The sequence below is a fragment of the Chelonoidis abingdonii genome, chromosome 10 (assembly GCF_003597395.2).
Source record: "Chelonoidis abingdonii isolate Lonesome George chromosome 10, CheloAbing_2.0, whole genome shotgun sequence".
NCBI lineage: Eukaryota > Metazoa > Chordata > Testudines > Testudinidae > Chelonoidis > Chelonoidis abingdonii.
This window is the reverse complement of record NC_133778.1, coordinates 46511782-46534305: the sequence shown is the minus strand read 5'-3', so window position 1 is coordinate 46534305 and position 22524 is coordinate 46511782. Positions and strand designations below refer to the sequence as shown.

The following is a 22524-nucleotide window of genomic DNA, read 5'->3' as shown; positions in this document are numbered from 1 at the left end:
TTACAAAGTACTTTATGTTACAACATTTTTGGGATCTCAAGTATAAACAATACTTTAGCCCTTATACTAATCTACCAAACAGCTTGAGAAGTGTTGGCAGGCTTTATATTAAAAATCCCTACATTAACACACACTGGACCTTACAACTGGAGTGCATTTTTGGGGTGGTGGCTTTGAGAGGACAGAGGCCAGGCCCATTGAGGCACCCTTGTAAGGATGCCCCGCACTGACAATTTCCATTGCATGTAAGAAGCACCAGGTTTGGCTTATTGTCTGAAAAAAAACATTATACGTTCAGTGCCTTACGAGGAATGGCCTTAGACACGTTCACTACACGATATGTTTGCCACAGCATGGGAGGAGAATATAGTGAATTCCATCACACATAATGTGCTTTTTTGAGGGAATGAGACTTATTAATATGATCTTAGAATGTAATCAAATATTGGAGGTGTGACAAGTTTCTTTAGGCACTCTAATTAATTAAAACCATTACACAGTGAAATCTACAGTAAGGACCACCTCCCATAGGCAATCCCCTGTCTTAAACAACAGAGAAAAATTAATGTAAAAATAAATTTCCTTCCCAGTGTCACTAATGCCACCTTCAGTAATACAATGGAATAGATTTTTTAATTTACTGTTCCCTCATTAGGGAACAGTATTTCATTGACTTTTGGCAATGAAAAACAGGCTAGTCTACTAAGCTTTACTTTCTGAGCTGTTTAACTTTCTAGTTCTCAGGTATTAACCCGACGTTGACATGTTCAGGCTGCAAACATCTGAAGGGATTTCCTTTAAATATAAATCTTCCTCCATTGAAAGTTGAAAAAAAAAATATATCAAACATTTCTACTGTGACTGTTGTGCCTATTATCTCTTTGAGGCTTATCTACAATAACACGTTATCTATATTCTGTAAGGACCAGGGATATTTAAGATGCTATTAAATATTTTACTACAAATCTTTATAATAAGTTTGGCTTTGCAGCGTGGTTTCACAAAACCTAAATTTCATGGCCTAATTTGACGGGGCCTTTTCTCTTTAGAATATCCCCCAGGTTTCCAGTATGCTTTATCTTTAGTAAAAAGCCATTTCTATTAGGAAGCTATTTTTCCTGGCTCTCTGTGATGTGCGCATATGTGGTGGTGAAGGCACAGAGGGGTTGTATTTATAGCAACAAAGAACCTAACACACACTTCTAAATTCTAGAAGGCAACTAGGATTTAGTCCAAATTATCAGTCGGTCTGATCCTGTTCCCATTGAGGTCTATGGTAATTTATATTAACAATAACCAGAACTTTCTCCTCTGAATGAAAAGTAAAAATATGGTGTGTGGTTTTTTTGGCACAAATAGGGTTTGAATTCAAAGAGCCATAACAAATCAGAAGCACAGTTTGCCTTATTTATTGCACTAAAAAATGTTAGTCTAGCTGCAAATAGGCCAAGACTACCAAACAGCTATCCACATGACAGAACCACTCCTACAATTAGCAGTCACAGTTGTTCTTGTTGGCAGCCTAAGAAGAAGGGCAGAGGATTTAATGATCATGTTTGAAGAACTTCACATAGCCCATCAAACAACCATTTGACAGCAACAAGTTTCAGTCATCAACCTAGACTGGATTCACACCAGTGACCTAGACATGAGAGACTGTGCTTCTCACAATTATGAATCCCCAGAAACATCAAGTACCTGAGAGACTCTGCTTAACGTGTGGTAAATGATCTCCTGAGCTTGTATCAGAAATATGCAAAATCTTGAATATGAGAATATACTTTTGTACAATGCACTATATACCATTAGACATGAAAATATCATATGATGCTGACAAGGTGTTTAATATATTTTATACAGTATACTGTGACATACAAACTCTATAGAACTGAATGCCACAGAAGTGTGTATGAACTAATAAGTACCAATGCAAATAATATATTACAATGTCAGCAGTGTATACTAGTCAGCTGCACAGATTTCAGATTTGACTAAGTATCACCGTATATTTCATGCTTACCGTAAAATAACTTTATCAGAAACGTATCTGTTTCGTCTAGTTTTGATGCTACTGGTTCATCATCATCTTCATTTACTGTTGTTTTCTTGCTTTTCTCCTCCTTATAGAAGTTATTGAGATGGTTGTATGCATCAATCATTCGGATAGTGTCATTAATTTGCAGGGCATCATTATATTTCTTTAAATGCTCTGCACAAACACGTTCTTTACGGTTTTCTTCTTTTGCAGCTAAAAACAGAACATATATATACACATCTGTATCTGTGTCTGTTTGTATGGCTGCCCACACAGATGGCTCAAACACCCCCCAAAGTCCAAAGTCATGATGCATTTATGTTAAAGTATTTTTAATACCTTTTTTCTCCTCTTTAACAGCCCATTGTTCATAGGGCTGAGTCCCAAATTCAAATGTTGGGTTGAGGTGACAATAATTTTGAATTTCTGTCATGATTTCTGTAATTTTCTCTCTAAAGGGATCCTAAAAGCACATGGATAAAAAGTAATTAAACTTACAATAGTTATTCTGCCAGCAACAAAAACAGACTTTTTCAGTTTAATATTGTCTATAGGAAATTCCTTAAACAAAAATTTGTTTCAAAAAACAATTAAGGTTGCTGAAGGTACTTGCTTATCTAAACACTTAAAGCCAAGGAAATGAATAGCTAAGGACATCATAAATATTATACTGTCCAAATAATACATTTCTAAGGAGTATAAAGTAATGCAGATTTCCTTACAACACAAACTTAACTATGACCCCACATTAATACTATTCTTTCTGTTATCTCAAAAATATAAGAGCAACCCAAAGCCCTTTTGAAAAGGAAAGAAAAATTTTACATTCAGCTTGATATTCATCTACAGAAATACAGTGTGTCATTAATTTCAACATATATACATTTTGTTTCTTTTTCTAAAGAGTTCATTTATTGTTGGATGAGTAGAAATACTGTGGATCACTATCAACCTGCAGGGCAATAGCGTTGGCCTAAAAAACCCTGACTCCAGTCAATACCTCTTTCAAGATGAATGTACTTTACTGCTTAGATTTTGCAAAAACAAAACAAAAACAAAAACAAAACATCATACCCTTCTTTTGTCATCTGCAATCACAAACTTCTTATATGGTTCCTTCACCTGATCTTTCAGCTGGGAGACATGTTCTTCAACAGTCATGAGTCTAGATGCATCAAGATTAGCACAAATCTGGAAGAAGGAAGATTTTTGTTTTACTTTTCATATATTTTATGAGTTATTCTACATAAACAGTTGGATGAGTATACTGTGCCTTCTTTATTTATATACATGTTTTAACATGGTATCTGATCTAATTTAAGTTCTTCCTTAAAAAGACAGTGTGCACATCCTATGTATCCTATATAGGTCTGCAAAATGTAAAGAAGTGTGGGAAAAGCATCTGAGATAAGCTAATCAAACCACATCGCAAACTGAAGATGAGCCTTTCTGTACAGAGGAAACAAACAAAAAGCAAACAAATGTAACTATCAGCTTAGACTGCAAAATGGGAATTTGAGATGAGAAAAAAAAACGTACATCAAGATTTAGACATGAAAAATCTAGATCAAAAAGACTTTGGATACATGTAGGATAATAAAGTGGAATATAGGAAATTGGGTTTCAGAGAGTAATTATAAAAGTAAGAGCTGGACCTGGACCTTTTTGGAACATGAAACATATAGACATTTGCCTGTTAACTACACAGATTGAGAGATTGTTTCACTTTTGATGTTTTCAGTAAGAAAATATTTTCTCTCTATTATATTAATCTCAGTGATGATAAAGGGAAACATTTATATCTTCATCAATGTACAAAACAAAAGGTATATGACATCAGCAGTAGCAATCTATTTGCAAGAGTTTAGAAATCTGAATTGCAACATTTCTTCACAAAAATTAAACCAAAACCAAACATCCTATTTAATAAGTTTTCAATACAGATGCTGAAAATGTTGAAGCTCGAAAATGTCAGCAGCTCTAAAAAACACATCTAACAAACATGTTCCTGTAGGACATGACAGTACTCTACAACTTCCAGAGCACTGATGGGATTTGTAGGTTTCTAATAATAAAGTGTAGCCATTCTTATCTGTTTACCAGATCCTGCAAATCCTTACTCATGCAAATGATTTCACTAACTTCAAAGGGACAACTTACTTACAAGGTTTACAGAATCAGTCTTATGTACCCACCAAAAATGAGGGGATTCATTTACAGCAAAATACTTACTTCAATAGGAATTTTGCTTGAATAAGATAATATTCTCTTGGTGATTTGCAACTTAAGGGCTACTTACTTTCAGAATATGTTCTTCAGCTTTCTGAGGAGTTCTTGCCCCTCCTACACCAGGTGAAGCAGTTAGTCCCAGGATCTGAGGCTGTGGAATCAGGGGTTTGTTTTCTTTTCTGAATCTATTGTTTTTCATCTTTTCTTTTAAATAACGTCGCATTATATTGTTATAGACGGCTTCCTTCTGGGTGTGATGGCATTCATCAATAACAATGAGAGAAAAGTCTGGAAAACACACCCAGTACAAAATGGTTAAGATTTCCTTTGACTGCAGTACTGGAGTGAATTAGTCCTCTTACAGCAAAGGATACCATGCTACTAATGAAGAGGAACCCTGTAAATCTGTTTGGGATCTAAAATGTATCTGCTTTAAAAGAAAGTAAATTTCATGCAATATCCCTAGAGGGTTGTGTTTATGTATGTGTATGTATTGCAATGTGCTTTGAAATCTGTTTGAAACAGCACTATTAAAGTGCAAAGTAATTTTTTACATTATATAAACTGACTTTTGTTGTTGCAAGAATGGACCCCAGAAACACACTTTTTTAACCGTGTGCAAACAAACTGTGCTTTATTATTTATTTATGGGAGCACCTATGATGTGTTAAATGCTTTCCTGACATTCAGGAATGGATGGTCTTGTCCAACAAGCTCACAGTCTAAGTCAGTGGTCCCTAACACAGTACCCACGGGCGCCATGGTGCCTGCCGGGGCATTTATGTGTGCCCACCTAGTGCCCAGCAGGGGAGAGAAGCCAGGGCCCCATGCCTGCTAGGGACAGGGTACTCCGCGGCTGCAGGCTGCAGGTGCCGGTGTTCTCAGTCCCTGGCAGGCGCAGGGCTGTGGCTTCTCTCCGGCTTCTCCGGGGCTGCAGGCGCCAGTGTTCTCTGTCTCTGCAGGCGCAGGGCCCGACTAGTGCCCAGCATGGGAGAGAAGTCCCCGTGCCTGCCAGGGACAGAGAACTCCAGGGCTGCAGGCTTCATTCTATGTTAAAGTAAGAATAATAAATATACTTGGACCAGCAGTTCAACAATGTTTTACTTTTTTTAAATAAATAAGATGAAAATTGTTTATGATATTTATTTTGTAAAAACGCCTTAATTTTTCTTACAGGTAGATAAAAAAGAGCAAATTCAGATTGTAAGGTGAAAGGGTAATTGCCAAATAATTGAATTAATCCCTTTTACGTGTAAAATTACCCTTTTTATCCTATGGATTCATATATTATGTAGTATTAAATATGATGTTTTTCGCATTATTTAAGGTACAAATACAAAATAAGCCTTGAAAAAAATTGTTGGTGCCCGCCACACTCTTCTGAAAACATGAATGTGCTACTGGCCACAAAAAGGTTGGGGACCACTGGTCTAAGCAGACAAGAGGTTTTTTCTTTTAAGAAAAAAAGAAAAAAGATGGGGACGAGGGCAAGCTATATATAGAAGAGAGACACAAAAGCCACTGGAAAGAATATAGAAATGTTAAGCTACTGTATCATCATCAGTATCTTGTAATTGGGGAAACTGAGGATAATTAAAAACAACAGGAGTACTTGTGGCACCTTAGAGACTAACAAATTTAATTGAGCATAAGCTTTTGTGGGCTACAGCCCACTTCATCGGATGCATGTAGTGGAAAATACAGTAGGAAGATATATATATACACCCAGAGAACATGAAACCATGGGTGTTACCATACACACTATAAGGAGAGTGATCAGTTAAGGTGGGCTATTATCAGCAGGAGAGAAAAAGAACTGTTTGTATTGGTAATGAAAATGGCTCATTTCCAGCAATTGACAAGGAGATGTGAGGAGGAGGGGGGGGAATAAACATGGGGAAATAGTTTTACTTTGTGTAATGGCCCATCCACTCCCAGTCTTTATTCAAGCCTAATTTGATGGTGTCCAATTTGCAAATTAATTCCAATTCCGCAGTCTCTCGTTGGAGTCTGGTTTTGGGAGTGGATGGGCCATTACACAAAGTAAAACTGTCCCAAAGTATTGCAGGACTATTGCTATAGTACCAGCAGGTTCTTAGAGTCTCCTGAATTGGATTCTTATAACACCTATTTTGCCCTTCCATGTGGAACCTGTATATTCTGGAGGGCATTACTGTTGTTATTCAGAGGGGCCTAGCCTACCAGAATAGGTGCACTTCTGCTATGGAAATGGGACACATGATTTGGAGACTACATGTGGCAGGATCCACAGCTTGGGTGAGATCATGGCCACACTGAAGTCAATGGAGTAAGGCGCACACGCTGTAGCTCCACTGCTGGTCTATTGCTGGGAAATAGGAGAATTCCTTCCCATTCCCCACACAGATCCCTTTATTAATTTGGCAAGTAGTTTAACTTCTGTGGACCTTAGTTTCTCCAACAATGGGATATTGTTGTAGTTGCCTACCTCACAGAGTTGTGATGTTGAGCAATCCCATTTCTGTGTGTGTGTGTGTGTGTGTGTGTGTAAAGGAATATAACAGCTAAGGACTCAAGTACAATTCAGCTTGGAAAAGTGACTATGTAAAAATGATATCTTACTACTCAACAAAATGGTTTCTATTCTGTATTCAGTCATATCTACTTAACTAAAATAAAGTTCTTACTGCTTTTTTGTCCATCATTGCTATTGGATTAACACAGCTAAGATTGCATCAGCTGGATTCAATTCCCTTTTGCTTCATCCACAGAATTGTTTACTAGATTCCAGTCAGTTCACTTTGGCAAACACAATGAAGGGAATGGAGATGCAAAGGTATCATTCTGTCTAATTTGGCTGCCAAAATTTTTATTCCTGGTAATGATGCACAAGAGGGCAAGAATTCATCTTGACTCTCACAGCCCAGGTTGAGTTTGCGAGGCTAACAATTAGAAAAACAGCAGTGAGGAACAATGAGCATGGAAACCAACCATGCCTTTTTCACAATGACACTTTCCAGAGAGGAACCACACGTTAAGTCCCCCAAAGAAAATCTAGGGTGAAAAACTTGCCTGATAACTGGACACCTTCTTCATCATCTTCTGTGGTTGCATTCAGCAGTGAATTCTCAAGGATCTGGGCAGTACTGATAATGACATCATTCTTTCTTACAACTTCAGGAAATGAGATTTTCAGCTGAGAATCACCACTTAATCCAGTAACCCGATACCAATGCTTTAGGAATGGATTGAACTCTTTTCTGAAATGCTGCTCCACTAATGGTACCTGAATAAAAGTTTCCAGAGAAGAATTTGAAGTACACAAGACACGCAAAATTAATTCTATTAAACGCATCTCATACATCAAATGATTGTTAGCTAACAAACTTCCATTCTGTGTAAACCAGTATTTATTCTATAACAGTATTCCCTGCCCTTTCATATGAGCTTGTCGCACCGGATACACCCAGACCTTTATTACATATTTTGGGGTAAATTTCTTCTCTAAGCACACAAAATACCCATTGGCGTTAATGGAATATAGAGTACATGCACTGTGAGGAGAACATAGCCCAATCTAGACAGAATTATTAATGCATATAATACTATAGACCTTGGGTATTTTGTGCTACAGAGACAATGGAAAATGCCCAATGGCAAAGTACTGTACTAAGGACTGTACTGTATTTTTATGAGAGTGGGTTTACTAGATTTTTACATTAAGAATGAAAAATCTTCTAAAGGTTTCATTAATTAGTTATTTAGGGGCATGTCTCCCACCCCAAGCCTGTAATAATGTGGTAAAAAATCTATCCACCAAAATTTTTAACACAGATATGTTTATTAAACTCTAGAGAAATATTTTAACAAATAGATCTTAAAGACACACTGACAATTTAAATATTTTTTAAGTTAAGGGTATAGGCTATACTTTTTTGTTTATTTACACAATTCTAATGGGAACAGAAATATTTGTATAGTATTTTAAAATTTCAGTGAGAACAGTTTTAATTTATACATTCCATTGCAGTGCTGTAAACTTAAACTTGTTCTTCCTCAACAGAACCACTCAGAAAACTGGCTAAAGATTGCTACAAAGAGTGAAACTCAGCAGATGGCCTTCATTATCAAACTCAGGTATAAAAATATCATAATAATGAAACATACATTTTGATTTTTTTAAAATAATATTTTCAGTTTTCATCTAAACCGGTCTTAGTAACATAGATAATGGTAATTTTTTTTTCCTATATAATTGATAGGGCAGATTAGCTTCTCAGTTGTACTGATGTAAATGGGAGTCCTTTGGATTTACACCAGCGTAATGAAGATCAGAATCTGGATCAGTGCCCTCTTAAACACAGCTTGATTCAAAGAGTTTATTGGCATAATGATTTGTGCTTAATTTAAAAGATCAATATTAACATGGTATACACGGCCCTGCCTCAGCTCAGGGACTAGACTAGATGATTTCTCGAGGTCCCTTCCAGCCCCACATTTCTGATCATGCAAAAAGCTTTAATCTGCTATTCCTGTGATAATGGCACAGGATACCTTATTCACAAGTACTATAACTTTTCCAGGCTCTGATGCTCTTTTCTTCTTATCCAAATGTTCTTTGGTAATGTAAACAGCCACTCTGGTTTTACCACTGCCTGTAGGGAGACATATTATAACGTTCTCCCCATTCAGTGCTGGTTTCGCAACCTCCATCTGGTAATCTCTGAGAATCAGCTCTGGTTCAGGGGAAGCTCTTTTGTCCATATTGTCCTCATCTAAGAGGATGGAAAAATACAATGGTCAAACAAAGGAAATCACCAGCAAGTTCTACAAATAACATGGGAAAAGTTTAAATATAATACAAATTTAAATATGACATATGTTTTCTGAGTAAAATGAAGGACTCTCCACATAACTGCTTTTGTCTTGTGCAAATCTGAACAATTTCCCTTATACTAATAGAAAAATCTGGCGTAGATAACTGGACATGTCCAAAAGTTTTACTTTAATTCATCTAAGGAACTTCCTCGTTTGAAAAGCAGCTCAGTCAGAGGCTTGTTCAGAATAAACATAATCAGGAAATAGGCAAAGCTAGTTATATGTGTTAATTTATTACTTAACACCTATAGACCCAAATCCTCCAACATGAATAGGGGCAGTGGAAGTAAGTCCTTGAATGCTGTGAGCGAGTATAATTCTACTGATGGATGTTAAAGGAAACAATCTCTGCATACCATAGGGCTCAGTGAGGACTGTGTCTGTCTAAGCATGAAGCAATGGTTTTCAGTGCATGATCCACAAATTGAGAATCCACCACCAAAACCACTGTGTGAGGAGGGAGATGCTAAAGGCAGCCCAGGGATGGTAGTAGCTTTTGTATAGCTCTACTGCTGCTCTGTATTCAGTCATCTGCCACAGAATCCTCCCCTCACAAATCCCATTTATTTGGGCTTTGTGCGGGACCAAGGATTTGGTCCATAATAAGTAGTCAAGATTCTGGAAATCTCTGTCTCCTGAAATACTCCTAACCTTTCACTGATATGTAAAATCCAACATGAATTACATTACTGCCATGCCTTCACTGCTGTTACCCATGCTAGCTAGATTAAAACTAGCACAGGTATGCTTCCCCATGCTACTTAACCCCATCTTCACTTGCCTCCCAAGGTATGTCTATAGTGCAATCTGAGGTGTGACTGTAGCACAGGCTGGCATATCCATGAAAGCATGGCTGAAAAGAGTAGAGTAGATGCAGCAGCAAGGGCTAGAAATGCGAATATGGTGCAACCACACCTCAGTTTGCAGTGTAGACATAATCTGAGTGACATTATGGGCTCAATGCTAATCTCACAGCACAAAGACAGCAGGAACAGGATCAAGCCCTGAGTTGATGTGTATTAACTTACTGCATTTTAAAAGGCAGAACTTATTTCTACACTATTGTATATATATTTAAGATTTATTTTATTTTCAACCATATTTTTATAGAACTCTCTGTATATGTTCTCAAAGTGCTTACATTCCACAGCAAAGATAAAGACACTACTTCATTAGACAAAAAACAAACCCCAACCCTAGCGCTCATTGTCTGATGAGATCACTAGATGAAGAATCGCAGGGCTTTTAATGTCACTGTTACTTATTTTGTGTATAATGTGTCCCATTTTTTGTATCTGATTCCATTAAATAAAACTAAACTAACAGAATTTAATGAACCTTGAGAAAAGACTGCTGATGGAAACATCCGGGTTCTATTTCTAAGTGTTTTTCGCTTGTTTTATCTTTTAGTCTGAGTGCAGTACTATCTGAACAAAGGAAAATTCACACCAGAGAGTGCTTGGCAGTAGTCATCTAACTACTACTGCTCCGTTTTGAGGAAGTGCATTTGTTTGTTTTCTGCTTGGCTAAATCCAATAGATTAATCATATTGAAACTAGCACTGTATCACCTGTCTGTTTGGTTAATTTTCAAGGTCTTGAAATCCTCAAACTAACCTAACTGCTTTAGGAAAATACTTCTCTTTCTTCTGTATTTTTTCCCTCTTTTGATAAACATATAGATTTAATTTTTCTTTTTAAAGAATGTCCTTTTCTCCCAGTTAGCTGTTTCCCTGAAAGGCTCATATGAATTGCTGTGCTGGGTCTACTCACATGATCAGTATTCCTTACTTTGCATCCTTTTCCTAACCTCCTTTTTTTTCTTCATAAAAAAATGATCTTTGAATATCAAACTGCCATCAAACTTAAGTGAAGGACAAAAACTTCACTACAGTAAAACACTATTAGTAAACCATGGATGACAGTATTACAGCACCCTTGACACTCATTTAAAATTCCAAACTTAATCATTAGCAGGAGGACTCTCTCTCTCTCCTTAGCTCTAATATTGGCCTTCACTAGATTTGCTAGATGAGTAAAAACAAACAAACCATAGTTTATCAAGAATTGTGTTAGAAAACATATTTTAATGAACATCTTTTTAAAATCCTACTGTAGACAGAGCAAGCTGTATTTTAGCATGTGTTAACTGGTCCTGGTGAACCCCAGGGCTCACCTTCAACAAGTTAACACATAAATAAAAAATTTTAAAACCCCTTTTATCTCATACCCTGAGTGATTAATGTTTGTACATTTTGAACATATATAGCACAATGGTCTGACCCAATGCCCACTGAAATCAATGAGAATCTTTTCATAGACTTCAGTTGTTGTTGGACCAGGCTCTATATGAAGGTTTCATATTATTAATATTGGTTTCATGAACCCCTTACATTGGTTTTATTAGACAGATTGTGTCACCTGTTTATATCTGGAGGCCCAGATTGTTCCCAGCCCCCACACAAAGGGGAGCCAGAGGCAATCTTTATTAGGGCTAGATCCCTGAAGACAAAAGGTTTCCCTTTAATGGCAACAGAGCTCTGCATAGGTAGATCCACAAAGATACTTAAGGCATCGCTCTGCTCATGTTGCAGCGCTTAATCCCCAGGCACCCTGCTGCGTCGTGAAATTCTCAACCCCTGAGTTAGGTGTTTAGGCCATGTATTGTATAGGGAGAGTGAGGCACCTAAGGAGGTGATCCTCAGAAACCAGTAAGCTGAGTAGGGAGCCATCTAAACTAGCCAGGAGTGAAATGCACAGGAAAGGGATAGGTCTTAGGGGCCAGAGTCTCAAAGTTATTTAGGTGCCTAATTCCTATTAATCCTGACCTTAAGTCCCTTACTGATGGGCCAGAGGCTGGTGCCGCCCTCAAAACAGAGGCCTTTCTCACAAAAAAATCTGGGGGGGAGAGCAAAAGAAGAGAGAGTGAGAGTGCATATGCACAAGAGCTAAGTGTGTGGGGCACTGGGCTGTAGGAGACCCAAGCTCAAATCCCTGCTCTGCCTGATCTTGAGCAGAGACTTGAACCTATCTTCTCCACCTCTCAGGTGACTGCCTTAATCAGTGGGCTACAGAATCAGTCTCTCTCTGGCCCAATCAATATTTAGTTATTTATACTAAATGGAACAGTCCCAACAAGAGACAGAGAGCCACCCCTTAGAATACTCAACAGTCTGGTGGTTAGGGCACTCAGCTGGGATCTGAGAAATGTTGGTTCAAGTCCCTGCCCAAGGCATTCCCCCTCTTAGTTTGAAAATCTTGCTTTGGGCACTCTGGGACTAGGGCTCTGAGGAGCTGGCTAGCTGTGGAGTGGAGTTAGCAATCAGCTTTGCAAAAGATGACTAGCGGAAACTTAGGTGTCTAGGGGACGTAGGTGGCAGCTGAGTAGTGATTTTTTGAATGTCAGTGATGCCTAAATGTTGGATGTATGTGCCTAAATACCTTTGTGTAGCTAACTCTAAGTGATTTAGGAACACAAGTCTCTAATTTTCAGTGGAACTTGTTCTCCTAAAGTCACACAGCTGCTCCTGAAAAATCTTGTCCCTAGCCCTTAGATCCCTCAAAACAACCTGTCAAAGGGCTGCTAAAACTTGTTTCCTCTCACTGCCTAACTCACGGGCTGAGCACAAACTGACTCTCTTTTCTGGGATACACTTTACTTTGACGAAAGTTGCAGAAAAGGCAAGTGATGAATTACTTTATGGCATGTTGCATATCATTAGGCATTTATATTACGGAAGAGCCCAGAGGCCCCAGTCAGGATCCCACTGTGTTACGTGAAAATAGAGTCCTTGCCTCGAAGAGCTTACAGACTAAGCTGGAGCTCACAATAAAACCGTCGTTCTTGGTACAGAACACTCCATGTGCTTGCTCCCAAACATCTTATTTCACACTTACTAGAATATATAAAGAAATCGTACCTGAATCACCACTTGTGGCGCTACTGTGTCCCATGCTTTCATTTAAGCAACTGACACTTGCATCTGGCAAACTGACATCAGACTCTGTAAAAGATAACATTAAAAATAAATCTAAATGTTTTATGACATAAGAATATTTCTCTGCATGCTTGTAGTTAACACTGTATGTCAACAAATACATGCCAAAAAGCTGAGGGGAGCTCCAAGTTGTTAACTGCAGCAACAGGCTGTGGTGGCTGATAATCTAGAGGAGAACCAAGCATTCATTCCTGCCCCTGCACACTCTCTTCCTGCTTCCCACACCAAGGCTGTGGTGTGCAGAAGGGAGAGGTGCAGATAGAATAGAATCAGCTATGCCATAGGAGGATTCCCTATTGTCGGGGGAATGCTTGCCTACTCCTATAGGGCAATTTTCCAGCTTTAAGAGTCCAAAGTGGCCAGACCCAGGCCCAGCATTTAGCTTTGTGTGAACTGGAGGAAGAACTGCTGTGGTAGCCTGTGGAGATGTCCATCTCCCAGTAAATCTAAAGACTTTGTGGTCTGCATACCGTAAAAGTAAAAAACGATTCCTTGGGAGACTTATTTTGACACTTTAGGCTACAGCCATAACCAGACAATAACAGAATACAGGAAGTTGAAGTTAAACATGAATGTGCTAGGACCTCAAATTTCTTTAAAGTGTACAGGAAGTTCACCAGCGCTTTCTGGTCTAATTTATTACTTTCAAAACTGACAGTCATAAAAATCATTTACATATGTACCCTGCACTCCCAAAGCTGCCACAACATGTCTTGTCAGATTTCTTAATGTTTTTTCTTGGAGTTTATCTTATTGAAATATATAAATATAAAAACAGCAAGGACTAACAAGTTACAGAAGTTTACTGTGACAAATCTAACTTTCAATAAGACTTGCCTTGTAAGCCTCTTATTAACAAACTCAATACCTGGATTTGCTTTTCCTTGCCAGCTCAGCAAACAATGAGGTACCAAGAGACAAAATGAGCTTTCCTTCTTGGGTATCACTATTACCAGTCAGAAAGGCTAAATAGGTCAGTTCAGTCTCTACAACCCCACTATCTTTAATTGACTTCTACACGTTGTGATGGGGCAAGGCCAGATGGCTACTGTAAAGTATTGAGAAACAGGTATGTTAGCCCCAGGCTAAACAAATCCCTAGTACCCTGGTAAACAAATGGCAGTTGCTCCAGGTTAATCAAGGCACCTGGAGCCAATTAAGACCCTTCTAGAAGGCAGTAGAGATAGCTACTTTAATTAGAACACCTGGAGCCAATCAAGGCAGACTAATCAGGGCACCTGGCTTTAAAAAGGAGCTCACTCCAGTCAGGCAGGAAGGAGCGTGTGTGAGGAGCTGGGAGCAAGAAGGTAAGGAGCTGAGAATGAGAGAGTATACTGCTGGGGGATTGAGGAGGACAAGCATTGTCAGACACCAGGAGGAAGGTCCTGTGGTGAGGATAAAGAAGGTGTTTGGAGGAGGCCATGGGGAAGTAGCCCAGGGAGTTGTAGCTGTCCTGCAACTGTTACAGGAGGCACTATAGACAGCTGCGATCCACAGGGCCCTGGGCTGGAACCCGGAGTAGAGGGCAGGCCTGGGTTCCCCCCAAACCTCCCAACTCCTGATCAGACACAGGAGGAGCTGACTCAGACTGTGGGTTCCACAAGAAGGGAAGATCACTGAGGTGAACAAATCCGCCAATAAGTGCAGGACCCACCAAGGTGGAGGAGGAACTTTGTCACAACATGTACCGATTGGAACTTAGTAAATTAAAAAACATCTATTATTTGTATTACAGTACCACCCAGAGGCTCTAATCTAGTCTGGTGCCCCACTGTGCTTGCAGTTATATAAGCATATATGAAGACATGGCTCCTCTCCTACAGAGCTTAAGACAAAATTTCATTTTATTAATATTAAACCTAAAATTTCAGTCTAAAAACTAAGTGAAAATCTTATATTTACACAGTATTGTTCCACAGGGTCCAAAAGCGCTCTATAGACAACACTTATATCTGACCATGTCACATGGGTTACCACTGAGGTGAAACATGGCTAAAGCACAGCATACAACACTGCCGACTTACAGTTATAGCATACAAGTTATACCAAAGATTGTTAACAGTTCATCTCATTTTCCTTGACTCCAGAAAATAATGTTGTTGCTACTCTAATAGAGGCATGTGCTCAAGTGTTTGCAGGATCAGGGCCTTAGCAATTAAATGTACTTTATGGTTGTAATCACACTACCACTTGTTAAGGCAAGTGTATTTTCTCCAAAAAAAATGTGAGACTCCTTCAACATGAAATCTAAGTTTATCAAACTGTGTTTAACTCAGTTTGATACTACACATGCCCCTGAATCCCCCTGGCTTTTTTTTTTTTGTATTTTAACAATCATATTTCATACCTATCTGTTTCTGCATGAAAGAGTAGGGACACTGACTAACAATAGTTATAAAAGGAAAAAAAAGTGAAAATGACTATATACCAAGTGCTGCCAAATGAATAAAGTATGAAAACAGAAAAAAGGAAAAAAAAAGTTCCCTTATACTCTTTTTCACCCAATGTAATCTTAGGTATTATTTGTAGTATTATTATAGTAGATTTAAAAACACACAAGCAAGCAAAAAACAATCAGCCAGAAGTGACTTTTACGTTTGTGCCTTTTAAGTAGCACAACTAAAAAAAGTCTTTTCATATAGTTTAACGGCAATGGGGTAAAATTTAACCCACTAAACAATTTCCAAATAAAACTAGAAAGTGACAATTACGTTATACCTACTAGAAGACTTCAACACTACAATGAAAATCTCTGGTATGACAGACTCATTTCAATGTTTAGCACGCCCTCTCCTGGAGGAAAACGATATGGCAGAATTAAATTATAAGCTTGACAGTACGGTCAGATTTTCAAAAAGGCTCAACTATTTTGGTGTCTAAACGGATGAAAAACTTTTCTGAAGCATCTAGCCCACATAATCTGATTCCCTACTGCCTTGTATCTTATTTATGTGATTTCCATCTGTGCAAAGTGAGTGCAAAACAAGTGTAGAAAACTACCAAGTTCAGAGAGTAGTGGGTGCATCTACTTTGCACAGGTTTAAATGACCACACAAGATGCAAGGCAGTAGAACACTTTGGCCAATACTACCTATTAGTAGGTTTTCAATGAATAATCCATTATTACTCATATACTTGTGTCCTGCTGTATTCAACAAATAATCCACATAACAAAATGATCATTAATAATAAAAGCTTCTGTTAAAAAAAAATGAGATCTAGCACTTCCTGGATAAAGAGAAGTTACACTTGCTTATGAGAATGGTACTTTTTAAATATATGATACTAGCATACTGGTGAGAAATGTGTGGGGGGAGAAGTAATCTGCTTCATGGTCAGCACGTCCCAGGCCAGGGGCTATATGACAGCTTGGGCTTGCTCTCTTTTAAGCAAGTTTTAGTGCCCTTGAAAGATGGCTGATTACCAGAAATTAATCCTCAGAACAAGTAAAATAAAGGCAACTGCAGGGCAATCTTTAACTTTGTCCTGGAGAGCCACCATCAACATCTACTCTTGATTTGTCCTTTCTGATGAGACCATCACCAAGGGTACAAGCACTGATGGCTGCTTTGTGACGTGAACACCTGTCACTGGGGCCTGGAGTGAGTCTACCAACCACTGCATGCAGGCGTTCAAAATGGCCACTATAATCTGGTCTAACTTCTAATTAGTGACCGGACAAGAAAAGTTCGTCATTCCCAGTGAAGAGATCAGCTGCTCCACTATGGGTGTAGGTTTTCTGGCACAACACTAAGGGCAGCATCAAAATCTGGCCCTAAAAACAAAATAAAATAAATATATTCTCTGTGCTAACATTTAAATCGCAAGCTACAGTATAAAACCCTCCCTCAAGAGAATCCATTAGAAGAGAAATGAAAGAGAACTCATTTTCCAAAATGAAAGAGGGTTTTTCAGGTGAAAGAAGAGTAACATTCTCTAATTTAAAATTGTGGTCATTTTCATAAATTACTTTAAAAAAAAGTATACCTTCCCAAATGATCAAAACAAAGAGGCTGATATTTCAACCATTATCCTTCCCTCAGAGTGCTCATTGTGCCCCACACTTCACTGCCTCTTACATAGCCTTTTACACTCACTTTGCACAGACAGAAATGATTGCACATGTAGTGCAAGACAGTGGAGAATAAGTCCCTTTGTGCTTTTGATAAAATGGAAAAGAGCACACCTTCATGCTGCATTATACTGGGAAATAAACCTAAAACGTGGAACACATGGACAAACATAATGGAGAAAGTATTGGAATGAAAATGTAAACAATCTTGCAAACCTAATTAGCTGGACTGCAATATTAAAACAATGTGAGACGTTTCTAACGTGAGGGAATCAGAGAATCATTCGTAAGACATATTTGAAACCTTCCTTTTTAAAATGAATGAAGTGGCCACAGTTCACAGCTCAATTCCATGGTTCGCTGCTCCAGGCCAATGGAGCAGCGAACCGCAGCCACTGGGAGCTGCGATCGGCCGAACCTGCCGAACGCAACAGGTACACAAACTGGCCCGGCCTGCCAGCGGCTTTCCCTGCATAAGCAGCGGAACAAGTTTGAGAACCACTGGTTTATATTATGTTGAACAAAAAAAGTAGCTGTCTTGTTACTCTTGTCCAAGGGTTACAGTTTTCAGAGCCAAAACCTACTTTGCCTTACTCATTTGAGAAGCTCCATTAAAATCCCTGTTTGGATCAGCACATATGGAGCAAGGCAGGCAGGATTTATCTTGACCATTATCATTACTATCAACATGGGCTCTATCTGAACCTGTAACAGATGTGAAAGTCTTTCAAGATCATAAGCATATGTTTGAATCATCGGATCCCATATGGACCTGTATTGCTACTATTTATGGTTCAAGGCACATTTTTCAAAAATGAATTCACATAAACAATGGGAATATAAGTAATTAAAAACGTTATTTTTGATTCTGTGTTTGTACATCTAATACATTAAGTTTGATTATGTTGTTTTTGGTGTAAACAAAACATTTGCCCTTAAAAAGCTATTAGACAATTACTGGCAAAAGCCCTCGTGGAGACACAATTATACTAGCATAAAAGTGCTTTTGCTAGTATAAGCTGCCTCTACATCAGGATGGTTTTCCAGGTTAGTTATAGTAGTATAACTATACAAGCAAACCTTTTCTAATGTAGATCTGGGCTGATTTAACCTGAAATCTGTGATAATTGTTGAACCTATATGAGAATTATACATTTATTCAAACAACATCTTAACACTGGTTTTCAAATAGTTTTCAAATATTTTATTATAAACAGGAGGAAGACAATACTGATGCTCTTATTATCGAACGTGAGCAAATCACGAAAGCCATGCTAAAGTAGCAAATCCTATATGTTCACAATAAACCTACACTGGTTGCATGGGAGTGACCCCTGCTCCATGGGAAGAGCAGGTAGGAGTGCTGCAGATTGCTTTGGCACAGGTCCCCCAAGCCATTCTGTCTTGTGCCAGCAAGATGGCTCCTGGACCCCCTACTGAGGCCTTAGGGGAGATTTTTCTCCAGTTGTGTTTAATCAGTTCAAGTGTGCCAGTTTTTAGTCATGCCTTATCCCACTGCATCTCTCATTGAATTCAAGTGACAGTTTTACCTAAGGACCAGAACAAACAGTGCAGAATTTGGCCCAAAGTGGATAAGCAGTTGTTTATATTACTGTAAATATGCAGTGGGGAGTAGGGTGGGAATTCACCACTTCCACCAGAGCGTACTTTCTCCTTTTCACTTATGCCCTTAGTATTGCTAATAGCATACATTCAGTCAACTGAAATTTCTAGCCTGCAGAGAGCTTACTTGAAACACATCTCTCTCTGATATTTTACAGATCTTGGTTTCAGCTACAACTAATTCCTGAAGTTTTGTCATGTCATGTGACATGCTAAAACAAAGTACCCATTATTACATTACCAGAAACTAGAGAAGTGTCTTCAAAAGATGTTCCTAATATAACGCTCTGACTGGCCAGACTATCATTCATTTCATCACTCTGCTTCAGCTCCTCCCCTACTTCAGAGGCCAACGGCTCTTCAGCTTCCATGTCCTCATCTGTAGTAGCTGGCTGCTTGATCCCATTTTCTTTGCTTTTTGTTTCTAGAAAAGTAATAGAATTTGAACTGCATCACAAAACAAGCTCTTTTCACTGAAACGTGCAGCCCACTCTCCAAACGCAGACAACTAAACAGAAAGTCTAATCTCTATTTGCACGTTTGAGTCAGCACATAGGGGCATAAATGTCCTAAGTGTTGACCTGAGGGTCAAAATATAGATTTAGGTATCTGAAGTGATCATCTACACTGGAAAATTGGACTCACTGTATTTATAGTACTTACTGCCACCATTTCTAGGGGGAAAAAAACAAAAATGTTTGACCTATTTAGGTCTGAAAATAAAATAACAGCCTGGATTCTGTTTTCCATTATACTTGTATATCCCTGCTGAACTCAATGGAATTGCATGGACACAAAGGCAAGCAGGATTCATCTTGTGTTATAATGTGGGTCCATAAATCCAGAAAACATAATAGAGGGTTTGGCCTAACAATGTTCTGTCATTGTTCTGCATTCTTTTCAATGAAAAGACCATCCCATTTTAGACTGAACCCTGGTGGTACTTCTAGTTTTCAGTGTGGGTACACTGGATACATAAAAGTTGGAATATTCATCATTAATAACAAAGCAGTTTGATAAATTACATATGAGTGCTCTACACAGAAATACTGGAGAAAGGTGCACTCCAGGGTTTTCCATGTTTGTTCATTTATTTAAATTTTTGTTTTTGAAAAGTGGCCTTGTTTTGCAAGATTATTGAATTACTAAGTTTCTCTTACTTTGAGTTTTTTTTCACACTTTGTCCTTTTCTGCATATAACTTCAAGAAGCCATTTTCCATTAACAAGTCATTTGGGAGCAGAGAACAGAGAGACAAAATTTTGCCACCTCTCTTTTTCTTACAATGTTCTTGACTACACACCAATGACAGAGGGCCTTTTAGAGTGGTGGATGTCCTTACAATTGCGGAGACATACAAAAAGGTGGGCAGGTCAACCCCCTCAGGGCGGACATCATCCACTCTCACCATATCCTACATGCATACAGCATTCCGGACATGGGAAAATATTAACTTTCTGGTGATAACAACATGATGGACTTGCTGCATGCTATTCTATGTAATGTCTTGTTGAGGACTGCATTAGCCCAGGTTACTGAATTAAAGCGCTATGACTCAGGGTAGGTCTACACTATAAAAATGAAGCTGTAGTGCTTCTGATGAAGATGCTCTAAGTCGACAGGAGAGAGCTCTCCCATTGGCTTAGTAACTCTACCTCTGGGAGAGGTGGTAGCTATGTGAGCGGGAGAAGCTCTCCTGCTGACATAGTGCTGTCTACTGGGTGGGTTAAAGTCGGTATAACAGTGTCACTCAGGGGTGTGGATTTTTCACACTACTGAGTGATGTAGTTATACCAAAATGTGTAGTGTAGACCTGGCCTCAACAGTGCACTAAATTTTCAACTTTTTACCCTGCACAGTATCTGCACAGAGCAACGTTAACGCTGAAGGTTCAGAAATCTGCAGTTTGTACACAAATAACTTAATACTCTAATTTACATATTTGAGGAATATGCATTACATTGTTTACATAAATAACAGCAAGTGTCCTGATTACTAGAAGTTAAGTCAGACAAAGCTGCTGTGTGAAATGAATTTTAGGAACACAGGAACAAATATGCTGCTAGCTGGCTCTGGCATCAACCTGAGTTGACTCCTTGATGCTCTGCCCTGGTTGCAACCTGTCCTGCACTGGATGGAAGACTGAGGTTGGGTGCTTGTCCCTGATACTAGCTGCTGCTTGCCCTGGGCTGAGAGGGGGATCTGGTTGCTTCCTGCTATTAGTAGGGAGATGCCCCATTAGAGGTCTGGAATATTCTAATCATAGCCTTGGTGAAGCCCTATGTGCTAATTAAAGACAAACCCCCTGAGCCAGTGTCTCCTCAGCTCTACAAACTGGGAAGCTGAAGCTGAAATGGGGGGACAGTTCAGAAAACTGATGGAAAAACAGGACCTTCCTGGCCAAACAGGAGACATAACAAATCTGGTACTAAACTTCTACAAGTCCCAAAAAACTTCTAAAATGTCCCAGCACTTGCTGGGTACAATGTAAATCCTGGAACAGACATCTGAGCTGCTGCTTCTTTTTTAGCTGTGCAGAATCCTGGTCAGCAATCTGGAAAGGATGATCCTAAAACATGACGATCATTCTGTGGTAGTATGAATAATTAATAGCAACTGAAACACTAAAGCCCTCTCAATTTTGTCATTTGTTGTTTACTCTATTGTATTTAACATCTGAGACCTCTGATTGTCTTACCCATATAGGAGATCTTCAAGAGTATATGCATTTGTAACTAGGGGTTCTTAGGAAGACATAAACCTTTCTGTTCTGCAAGAAACCTGAAACTATCAGTCTGTGTTTATCAAAAACAATTTTCAGAATGCCTTTGTGCTGAAAATTATATGGATTTTAAAAATACTGTATTCAAAACAAAATTAATAAAGGTGGGCTGGAAAATATGCAATGAATTATAATTTTTAAGTTGTTAATCTTTATTAACTTTGTCATTTGTCTGGTTATGTGTTTAAAAGTCAGTTAGTAAGTAAGAAATTAAGCGCCTTATCCTGACACCTTTATATGAGTAATCCTTAAATAAGTAGTCCCAGTGAAGTGAACTCTGGAATTGGACCCAAAGACTTAGTACAGGCACAAAAAGGAAAGCTGGCGAAAAGTCATAATTTAAACTAGTGAAATAACAATTACCTGATACATTTCCACTTAGTTCATCTGCAAGGTCTCCATGCTTAGTTTCACGCAGGACAGCCAAAAATGGAGAGAACCAATCTTTCTTCTTTATTATTCTACTTAACAACTCCCGTGCACCTTCCCTATCCCCCCGATTTTCAGTTGCAGCTAAGATCTGGTTAAAATAGAAGGGGAAAACAAATCCTTAAAGTAAGATTAAAATCTCAGAACAATTTTTTTTTTTAAAGACTCAAACAACATAGTAAAGACAAAATGCACAGGACTCTGGTGGGTTTTTTTTCTTCTTGAAGTTTGAATACACAGAAATAGACAAAAATACAAAACAGGTGAGCCTTTTTTTTTTTTAATCAGGAGAGATTTACTGCATTATGTCATCTAATCCATCTTCATGCAAATGTGGTATTACTCTGTATAGGATATAGCCAGGTTATCTTTAAAATCCAATTCAAAATCTGAATAATCTACTGCCACCTCCCTTAGTTTGTGAGGTCCGGCATCAAACAATGATTTCTTTGCAACAGTCTGACCACTGGTATATTTTAAGGTAGGTGGTATAAATAAAGG

General features: G+C 38.5%; 1 protein-coding gene across 1 annotated transcript in view; it reads right to left on the bottom strand.

Annotated features, from left to right (window-relative positions):
• IFIH1 (interferon induced with helicase C domain 1) overlaps positions 1-22524 on the bottom strand; it is a 35369-nt gene that overhangs the window by 8082 nt on the left and 4763 nt on the right. The window contains exons 2-10 of the mRNA XM_032803574.2: positions 21958-22114; positions 19055-19237; positions 13041-13124; positions 8798-9018; positions 7316-7529; positions 4335-4552; positions 3110-3226; positions 2375-2498; positions 2021-2248 (exon numbers count right to left, since the gene is read on the bottom strand). Of these exons, the coding sequence (XP_032659465.1) occupies positions 2021-2248; positions 2375-2498; positions 3110-3226; positions 4335-4552; positions 7316-7529; positions 8798-9018; positions 13041-13124; positions 19055-19237; positions 21958-22114 (1546 nt within the window). The remainder of the gene's footprint in view (positions 1-2020; positions 2249-2374; positions 2499-3109; positions 3227-4334; positions 4553-7315; positions 7530-8797; positions 9019-13040; positions 13125-19054; positions 19238-21957; positions 22115-22524) is intronic.